The sequence below is a fragment of the Alexandromys fortis genome, unplaced genomic scaffold, assembly GCF_014885135.2.
Source record: "Alexandromys fortis isolate MF-2015 unplaced genomic scaffold, M_Fortis_MF-2015_v1.1 scaffold_179, whole genome shotgun sequence".
NCBI lineage: Eukaryota > Metazoa > Chordata > Mammalia > Rodentia > Cricetidae > Alexandromys > Alexandromys fortis.
In genome coordinates, this window is record NW_026068062.1 from 2,342,633 (window position 1) to 2,353,588 (window position 10,956).

Genomic DNA, 10,956 nt, shown 5'->3' on the forward strand with positions numbered 1-10,956 from the left:
GAGTGTTATAAATAATAATTATGCACACAGGTTACCGTCAATAGTAAGAATTGTTTAACATAACTCTCAAAAAACTATGACTGAGATCTAAAATATATAAAGTATATGACAATATATTTTATACCTATGTGGGCTGGAAATGAGCTGTGGTAACTCACACCAGATCACCATGACAAAACTTTGAGAGGGAAAAACAAACGAAGAGTTATGAGGATATGAATGAAATTGAACAACTATTGAGAACTGGAGTTTTACTCTGATTTTCATACAACAAAGTCTTCATATGTAGGACTTCTGTAACTTTCCAGGTACCCTGGATGAATTTTAAGTTAGCTGACATATCAATACCAATACAACTCATAGTTAAAGGAAGCACCCTCTGTTCCCATGTCCATGTCATTGCTTTATGTTATTTCACAAAAAAAATATTAACTACTACTCCCATCATCCATGTGGAGCTTATTCTCCCCAACATAATAAATTTCTGAAATTGTCTACAGTATTCTAGAAATGTCCAGCTTAAGAAAGTATAATTTTGTTTTGTTTTTGTTTGGGGACAGCACAACTGCTTTAAAAAAGTGCTTGGGTTTCTGAAGATCCTGCTAGCCAAAGGAGGGCAGGGAATCTTTCTCTAAAAGTTCGGTCCTCTTCTGCTTTCTTTTCTGGGGATATATTGTATTTAAGTGTTCAGGAAAAAGTCTGGAAGACGTTCTTAGCTACTTCCTCTTCCCAGTTCTCCAAGTCCAGTCACTTTGTTTCTCCTCTGCCTACACGGCTAAGGCGGTTTAGTGGGGACAAAACTTGTATAAAAGTGTGACGAGTTAGAAAGCTACGCTCCAGATGTGAGGACAGATTAGCTAAAAGGTTGTTATTGAGACAAGTCAGATAAAGGGAACTTTGGAAAACGGTTCCTTCATTTCAGGTTTGAAAACCAGGTGGGTTGTGGTGTTATATAATAGAAGGGACCAAGGAAGGAAGAAAAGACTGGATATTCAAGAAAAGAATATGGCAGGCTCAGATTGGTTGCCAAACTAAGCACAGGGACACAATGTCAGTCCAGGATTAGATACCCAGGGGTTAAAGAGAAGCAACAGCACCATTATATGTTGGGTTTTCTTTTTCTCCAAATGATCATGTCAAGCTGCCTTTTAAATATCTGTATATGTAGATCTGTGGGACTCCCACCCTTGGTCAAAGAAGTTTCTTGTTGCTGTGGATAATGGCCAATTAAGTAACATTTCTGTTCCAAGCGCTAAATGTCTCTGTAAGTGCTTGGTCATTGAAAAATCATCCGTACGCCCCCAGCCCCCTTCCAGGCTCGGGAAGCATTGCAGAAAGGGGCAGGTAGAGTATCTGAGCTATAGGGTTCAGAAGAGTAATGGGAAATCTGTTCTCTGCATACGGCATGGCCCTTGTACACATGAACACACAGCAGCAGAGGCCTATATAAGTTCTAAGCAAGATCGAGTCAATTAAGAAAATCCAGTATGGACACGGGCATGTGGGGCTCTCAAGACTCAGGCCCACGCGAAGAGCTATTGGCAGTTGATGGCCTCTGGGGATAGGCGTAGTTATTCTTTTTTTAGGTATATGTCCTTCTAAACACCTCAGTGGATGATCCAATGCCCATTTACATGTATGGAGAAGCAACTGGACTCAGAAAATTTACGTAAATAAATAGAAGGCGGACATGAAGTTCAGAAGGTGTGGTGGCGGTGTCATGGGGAAAGTTAGAATGGGAAAATGAGTTGTGGCTATGAACAAGTCACATCTATACCAGTATGACACTTTGAAATCATAAATAACATTATTGGAACAAACACAAACCTGAAAAATGTTAAATCTAAATTTTTGACATATGTATCACTGTGTCTTTCCCATACTCAGATGAAACGCTTTTTAAAAGAAGGTGTTTTTCAGATGATCTTTGTTAGGAAGCTGGAGAAGAGACCAATCAGATGAATGTGAACGCCTGAAGTAGGAATCATAAGCTCTGTTTCTTAGATTCTTTTCATCATGTTGCTTTGCAGTGTCCTGAATAATAGTCAGTAATCTGAAAGCCCTATGAAAATTAAATGAGAATCTGCCGATTTTCATAAGATAACAAAAATGATACATGCACGAAAAAGTCAGAATATACACATATTCTAAACTACTCAGCAATAGGCCCGGCATATTTCATCACTCTCAAAAGAACATACAAATTTAATGGGAAAACATACAGTTTTACCATCCAGAATAGGAGATACGTCACAGTCCATTATTTTTTTAATGTAGCATAAAGTGACCATGAATATCAGTAGTGTTACAAAGTTTAACAACAACAACAACAGCTAAATATATATCTACAGAAAGAAAAATAGTGAAAGAAAATGATTAACCAAATCAAGAGCACATTTTCATTTGACCCTTTCAAATCCAGAGACTTCAGGGGCATAGTATGCCTGAGCTCTTTCCCAGTTTCTTATTCTGCAAGCAGAAACACAGACTGGAATAGTAATTCATTGTTATTAGAAACGAGTCTGTGTACATCATTCTTGGCCATGAATTAATATATTTTCATAGCTTCTGACAACAGAGTAGTGTAACAAGAGATTAGTGCAACATCACATTCGTACAACAACAGCAGATTAGTCCAGTGACAGATTAAAGCAAGAACTGTTGAAGATAAAAAAAAAAAAAACTGATACTTAGACAATGTTTTAATAGAAGCGGAGGGGCTGCATCCCCAGCACCCCAGCCTCCTGCTAGCTTATGCCCCAAAATAACAACACACAAATTGTATTCATTTAAACACTGCTTGGCCCATTATATCTAGTCTCTTCTTGGCTAACTCTTGCACCTGGACTAGCCCATTTCTAATAATCTGAGTAGCATCGAGGTGAGCTTACCAGGAAGATTCTAGCCTACGTCCATCCTCGGCCGGAGCTTGGTCGCCTCTGCCTCAGAGAGCAGAGCTATTGCGTGTGCCTGGGAGAGGGGAGCATGGCATCTCTAAGCTCACTTCCTCTTCCTCCCAGCATTCTGTTCTGTTTATTCCACCCACCTATGTTCTAACCTATCAGGGCAAGCAGTTTCTTTATTTAATTAACCAATGACCTTCCTCCATCAAGAAAAGTCAGGTCACATTTTCCAAGTGACACAGGAAACAAAGCCTTGTATATACTTGCACTTCAGACTGCCTGACACCAAGCTACTCAGTATCTTCATGGTGTTCTATGTAGTCTTAGGGAAAACTTTTAGAAAATGTTCATGTGACATATATTTCAGAGGGAAAGTAATCTACTTGAGGAAAACCATTTTAAGTGTTCTTTTTTAAGTAGGGGAAGAGAAGGGAGCTGAGAAAGGAGAGAGAAGAAGAGAAGAGAAAGAGAGACAGACAGAGAAAGAAGGGAAGAGGCAGGAAATGTCCTGTCTACCCCTTCAGAAGAGGAGCAGGATGAAGGAGGAAAACAATTTGGGGGGGGGGGGGGTTGAGACAGGGTTTCTCTGTGATTTTGGAGCCTGTCCTGGAACTAGCTCTTGTAGACCAGGCTGGTCTCGAACTCACAGAGATCCTCCTACCTCTGCCTTCCGAGTGCTGGGATTAAAGGCGTGCGCCACCACCGCCGGAAAACAAATTTTAACAAAATAAAAACAAATTGGGAAAAACCCTATGAAGTCAGGTCTTTCCAATTTCACAAAAGAATCTCAGAAACGTGTTGTTGAAGAATTAAAAAAAAAACCTCAGAGATAATAAATGTGCCCCTTTGAAATAAATGACTATCTCAAAAAATAACTTTAAAATTAGGACTATTTAATGTTGAGGTAGTGCTCTAGTTAGAAAGTCAGCTGAGATACTGGACCCAAGTTTCACATTTGACATTCTGCGCTGTCTGTGCACCCATGTAGTTACTGACTAGCATATGTTCCTGATGAAGAGTGATGAGCAATACCTGCTTTAACTTACTTCTATATCGCAAAGTTCTTTTTTTATTTCACATGGAACTCTGTTTATGAAGGAACTACACAACTGCCTTCAATAGGTTTTGTATGAACACTTGTGAAACTTTTATGATTGTTTAGAACTTAAAGTTTTCTTTTTAATAGGCAAATAAAGTGTAGGGGTGTGACATTTGCTTCATTTGAATGAGATGTGTCCATCTGTAAGTTAAATTTTTTCAATAAAAAAAATCTGATCAAAATTTTCCTTATTAGCTACAGTCTCTATTGTATACAATTTCTCCTTGCAGATTAAAAAAAATACCTTACTGGCATTAGAGGACTGGCATATAGCCTCCTATAAATATTAGCCCAAACCTCTTGTCATTGCATATTTTTATGAAAATAACCTTAGATATTTGTTTATACAGAAGAAATACAGAAAAATCTTAATTTTGGAAACAATTTATGAGCCTTTTAACTCAGTGGACATCTAAAAGTGTTGAGTGTTTATCTTAAGTCTAATATGCTAGACATTTTATTTAATCTTTTCCTTCAAAAATTAATCCGACATTTGGAAAAATGGTTCAAAGGTTAAAAGCAATTGTTTTTTAAACCGAATTTCAGCTCCCAGAACCCACTCTTGGTGGCTTGAATCCACCTGGATCTCCAGCTCCAGGGGATCTAATTTCTGCTTCTGGCTTCTGAGGGCACTTGCACTCATGTGAGTTTGTGTGTGCGCACACACATACACATATACACATGCATGCACATTAACAATACACATTCAACAAATGCATAATTAAAAATGAACTAGTATAAAAATAAAACAAAGCAAACATTGATCATCTATTGTATCTATGCTTTTGATTATTTTGAGAACTTTCACTTTTTACAACAAGCTTGGGTTTAGGCTAAGTATGCATATTCACTTGCTAACCATAACAACACCTTAATATGAAGCAGTCTCATTTAAAAAACTTTAAGATAGTCACTATGACTAGAGTCAGTGTATAAGATTTGTGACATAGTGATTCCATGCAAAAGAGTTATTTCAGGTAGCAAATGAAAAAAAAAGAAGAAGAAACTCTCTAGTCCCTCAGTGAAGGAAAGAGAAAATGATAAACAGAATAATGTAGAACTCTGGGGAAACAGTCAGATCGCTTCTCAGTGAATCATTTTGATGAATTTCTCTTTCTGACGTTTTCACTCACAAAGAGTTGGAAATGACAGGATGATTCACTGAACAAGACATGGAAACCATTTCTGGGGGTATCTGTTCTCCAAATTGCAGTATTGTGGAATAAAGCACCAAGTTTATACACAAAACAAGTAAATTTAGCTGAACTTACCAAACATCGCATTGACAAAGATATTTTAATACCAGGAGCTCAGAAGTTCCTCCTCTAGTGTCGTGCTGATATGGAAAACATGTACTGAGGCAATTATTTGAGACTCAACAGAAAACTTGATCACAATAAGTGAAAGTTGAGTCATCCATAGTTCTGACGTATGTTATTCATGGTTTCAAGACCACTGGATACCTTAAAATTTGAACCACAGTATAAAGGCAAGTTTTTTGTGGTTGCTATTTGTGACTGGACAGTTCAGGGGCAGGAAGTATATTTGGGGTGACCAGGCAGAAAGTAGAGGCAGAGCAATGAGAACAGGAGAATTCTGGGAAAAGGAAAGAGTCAGTCTGCAGTCATCATACAGACAGAGGAAGCAAGATGTGACTGCCTTGCCAAAAAAGGCACCAAGCCAAGTGGCTAGCACAGATAAGAATAATGGGTTAATGTATGATGTAAGAAAGAGTTAATAAGGACCCTGAGCTAACAGTCCAATCACTTTATAATTAATGTAGCCTCTGTGTATTTCTTTGGGACTGAACAACTGCAGGACTAGGTAGGACAGAAAACTCAATTAACACATGACAACTCTTATAAAAGAAAACATTCAATTGCAGTAGCTTGCTTCCAGTTCAAAGGTTTAGTCCATTACCATCATGGCGGGAAGCAAGGCATCATGTAGGCAAATATGGCACCAGAGAAGAAGCTGAGAGTTCTTACATCTTAAGTAACTGGAAGTAGTCTGTCTCACTGGGCTTGGCTTAGCATATATGCTATCTCAAAGTCCACCTTCACAGTGGCATACTTACACCTCTTCCAACAAGGCCACACCTTCTGATAGTTCCACTCCCTATAGGACTCAAAAGGTCCTCCTGCAGGCAGAGTTGAATGGAACGTGGCCCCATTTTGTGCAGGTGTTGCCATTCCAATTAAAGTCATTATCTGCAAATACCTAAAGTTCAAATTCTTACCACAGTTTGATCTTCCATTATTCCCCACAGGTGACCTTTCTCTGAATGAGATCTAAGTCTTGACACATTAATTCCTTTCCTACGGCCTTGTTCTAGAATCTTCACATACACAAAAGCCTGTTCACAGAAGGAAGTGTGTTTATACCCCACATGGTTAACTCAAAAAGACCTCTATTATTCTGACCCTGTATCTTTTATTCTATTTGTAAGTGGCCCATCATGAAATGGATTTCCAACGTTATTTGTTCTCTGGCTTTCCTTGGAAATGCTGGCTGATCACATTTCTAACTATGGGGTCGCAAACATTAATAAAGGAAATATTAGTACATATCCTTTTGCCAAATGCTAAGAAGCAAAAAGCATTGTATATAAATTTTAATTGTAACAAGCAAACTCTTTATCTGTGTAACTGTTTACTATGCAGAGTCAGGAGAGAGTCATTCAAATATTTACAATGACCCATTTCAATACTGACCAATGCTTTGATAGTTTAGTCTCATAAATCACTATGCTATCCATAAAAATAAGAAGTTCACAACTGCAGGAAACCTTGCTTTCTGGTTTTCTCCACAGCATTCAATGGCATTTCTTGTCCTCTCAACCTCCAATTGAACAGAAAAGGCTGTTACAATAGAACCCTCTTGGTTCAGCTCTGCAGGCAGTGTCCCCGTTGGGTCACCCACTGCCGGATTCTGTGACAGGCAGGTGCACTAGGCATTGTTCTAGAAGTATACAAAAGACAGATTATCTGCCAGCTGGAAGAAGGAGGCGTGTGTTTATACTCCACTTTAACACCGAAGTGACACGGTGCTGCTAAAGAGAGCAAGGTGCTGTGTTTACAGTTCCTGTGCACAAAATCTGGCTTTTTCAAAAAGATCTCCATTCATAAAGGTGAAGAAAAATAAGCACTCTACTGAGAATCCATAAATTGTATGTAAGATAAATTTAGCTCTCTGATCATCCAGACAAGTGTTTATGACTTTGCATTACAAATACTAATTTGTTACTTTATAAAATATCTTTTGATATAGAGGTTTGAACCCGGGGCTTCCCGCAGGCTAGAGAAGTGCTTTATCACCAGGCTGACTTCACAGCTCTCTTATCCTTTTACTTTTGAGACAGGGTGTCATAAAATATCCAGTCTAACTGTGCAAACTCACTCTCTCTGTAGTCTAAGCTAACCCTGAAGTGAAAGGACAGCCATCTTGCCTCTGCCTTCCAGCTGAGCAGACAGAATCACAGGTCTGTGATGTCAGTCTCAGCTAACAAACACCTTTCAATTTTCAAAGAACAAAAGAAAGAGAAATGCAGTGTCTAAATTGTTATATAGCAAAGACTTTTCAAAACACTTGCTCCCACACAGGGAGATGTATAATTATCGGAGCTCTGAGCAAGACCATTCTTTCATCATGCCTAAGGTTCTGTAGCTACCTGTTTGAAGAAATGGGCAAGAAATATAATCAGGAATAAAAAGGCAAAAATACTTATGGAAGGGCCAACCAACTCCCTCCAAATTCTAAAACACACACACAGACACACACACAACAGCAAAAAAGGATTATATTTTGCTCAATCTTAATATCTCACCATCAAAATTCTGTGGTATCTTTCTATCCTAATAATCCCTTCACTGGTCCTAGACTCTCTGTCTTCTCTCTACTTAGGCATCTGCTCATGTTAGCATGCGTATCCTTTCTTCCCACATAATGCTTTATTTCTGAAACTCAAATCCAGTCACATCCCCTTTTTCCTGGCTTTTCTGATACCACTAAACACTGGGGGTAATCTCTGGAAAGACCCACAGAGCCCCAGAGGTCACAGACTTGCCTCCCGGACCCCCATGCTTCAGTAGGTCTTACTGTAAATATTGTCTGAAGGGATTAAATTTAGGTCCATATGTTTTCAAGACAATCATTCCACAGATAAAGCCATCTTTCCATCCTGCTCCCCCCCATCGTATTTTCATTGGATAATAATGTTCTGGGCTTTCCAGTGTCATTAAACCAATTAATTAAACCGGGAATTGATTTTCTTCAATGAATAGTCAGTATAAATTCAAGTCCAGTCATGTTAGAACTCTGTCATATGCATGGGAATGGGAATAAAAATAAGATAAAGCGGAAATATGTAAAATGTACTGATTTTTGTTTTTACCGTTCCTCTGAAGGCAGACCTGTAATGATAAATACATTCTTCACTGTTCTAAATAGTGTTTTTAAAGTGCTTGTCTGCATCTGAGTTTTACCCGTTACATTTACTATGATGCACGTAACAGTTAAAGCATTATATTGTATTTCTAGCACTCAAGAATTGGTGTGGTCAACAATAGGTCTGGAGTGCTTGTGTGTGAAGGACTTGAAGGACTTGGTCATATACCCTCTACATTCACCGTAACCATTACAAGGAAGACAGTCAACAATTCCAGAAGAACTGTCCTCTCTCTTCACTGGGGTGCGAGCTTTCCTAGGCCCTGTCACCGACATCCATCCTTGTACACCTTTATTTCACAGGCCAGAGATACATGTCTCATAAACCCTTCACACTTTTTCCTCAGGCGTAGCATTAGTTTGAAACTGTGTCTACTGACAGTTGGGGAGCTTGTTTAACTTCATTCCTGGCAAGAACTCCAGCCTGACACTGAGATCTAGGTTCCGGAGAGGCAGACTTGCTTCACTCATATATAACCTGCTAACCAGATCCCATACTTCTGTTCATGCTGGAAAGTCATGTTAAACAGGTGGATACAAGTCTCATTTCAAGACACAGGATACTGCTTATGTATGGCATGTTTAACAAGTCCTAGTGCTACTAGATAATATGAAAACTAGATGCTCTCAAGTGCACTGTTGTGGAGGTGTTTCACCTTTGGGACTGACCTTGGATCGTGGAGGGGCTCGGATGTACCACTTGCAATCCACGGCTTCACTGGCAGAAGCTTTGCCTTCCTTCAGAATCTGTATCGACTCCACAATTCCTTCAGGACCGCCCATCTCAAACTCACACGCTAAACAATAAAATTCCAAACACACACAAAGATGGAGCTTGAATAATAAACCCAAAGTATACTTCACCGCACAAAACAAAGACCTCTGGACATGATCAAATCTTTGATTTACCAACCTGGCAATGGTTTCAATACTCCAAGGTCCTTAAAGTCGGGATCTTAAAAATTGAGAAAAAGACAATTAGTTTTATTCTGCATATATTTCTCACTATGATATTGAGTAATAGTCCTTTAAATTATTCAGGAAGTAGTCTGCATATACATTTGGAGAATTTTGGTAACAAAAGAAAAAGTACATGATAATATTAACATGAATTTCAAGTGTATGTCAATATAACCACATATTGCTACTGTTATTTTTTCACTAAAAAAGGACCTGTTTCAAATCTTTAACACATTTCTGTATCATATACTCAACTCAAGTTATATTTCTGTACAGTATATCCATAGGGAAGTCATAGTCTGAGTTCTTCCCACATATTACAAACATACCTTGTTTTCTAGTTCAAAAGGTTATGTAAATTGTTGGAAAACATTTTTGCCTAGGATTTTAGCAGAATGGAGGTCATGTAGAAAAGTGAAAATCCTTTCTCTGTAGCTGAAAGACTTGTCCTGTTTTCCTGCCATGTGTGATTCATACCATGATGGCTTTTATAGTATTTCTCCATTCTCTGCTTTTTAAGCTTCTATCTCATTCTCTGTGAACTGAGTCTCAGGAACTAGTTCCTCTTTGCTTATTTGCATGCTTCATGGGAAGTTTGATTCATCATAAGCTTGGCAAATGTCCTTGTTAAATGACAAAAATGTCATCATCAATCCCATTTCCTGGGTTTGGTTGTAAAGTAGGAACACAGCCCATGAAGTGCAAAGTAGAGCCTGAGGAGTGCATCTGAGAACGTTTACCCAATGGGATACATGAGGCATTTGTAGATTTTCTTGCTATTTTGGAGATCCTCTGAAGTCATATGCATGCTTCCTTGCTGAGAGGCCCTAAGATCAGACATGAATGTGTCAACTCTGATGTCAAACTGAATGAAACACAACCCATATGAGGAACATTTCTCTGACTTGAAACAATCTGTGTCCACAGAGTCTGGCCGGTTTGAATGGAATTTCCTCTTACCTGTGCTAAGATAATGGCTCTGATATGATGATACATGGTTCAAGAATTTGTGTGAGTAGTTTAAAGTTGAGTTTGTAATTTAGGATAATATTTATATAATAAAAGAGATACTGGATAAAATCTTACAGAATTTGAAGCAGTTTGTGAAATAATTCTCAAAAGTGACCATCAACTGCAGTATGAAAAGTTCATTATGGCAAATTTAGGTATACATACAAAGATCATGTGATTTTACATACAGCTTTGTATGGGTGCACCTCATCTTGTGCCCTTGTAGGTGAGCATGCTAAATGTACCTTGTCCTGTACTTGTGTTAGTATCTTTCATTGCTTGTTTCCTGTCAGTTAAATACTGACATACTGGTCTGTTGGCAGTGAGAGACAAAGCATTGGTCACAGTAGCTCACCATCACATCAACTATTTTCTCTCAGTTTATTATAAACACTACCAGAATTTACACATATACATTAGTTCAAGAAAAACAAAAATATTTTTAGCCAAGCAACCGTTTTTTTTCTAGAACTATTTGAAAATAGTTCTGTTAGTTATATGGGGCAAGGAAAATGTCTGTATATGATTTCCTTTGAA

At 38.4% G+C, this 10,956-nt stretch overlaps 1 protein-coding gene across 1 annotated transcript in view; it reads right to left on the reverse strand.

The window, feature by feature from the left end:
- The window catches only part of Neto1 (neuropilin and tolloid like 1), a 96,914-nt gene that overhangs the window by 27,675 nt on the left and 58,283 nt on the right, over positions 1–10,956 (reverse strand). The window contains exons 5-6 of the mRNA XM_050120311.1: positions 9,362–9,403; positions 9,118–9,245 (exon numbers count right to left, since the gene is read on the reverse strand). Of these exons, the coding sequence (XP_049976268.1) occupies positions 9,118–9,245; positions 9,362–9,403 (170 nt within the window). The remainder of the gene's footprint in view (positions 1–9,117; positions 9,246–9,361; positions 9,404–10,956) is intronic.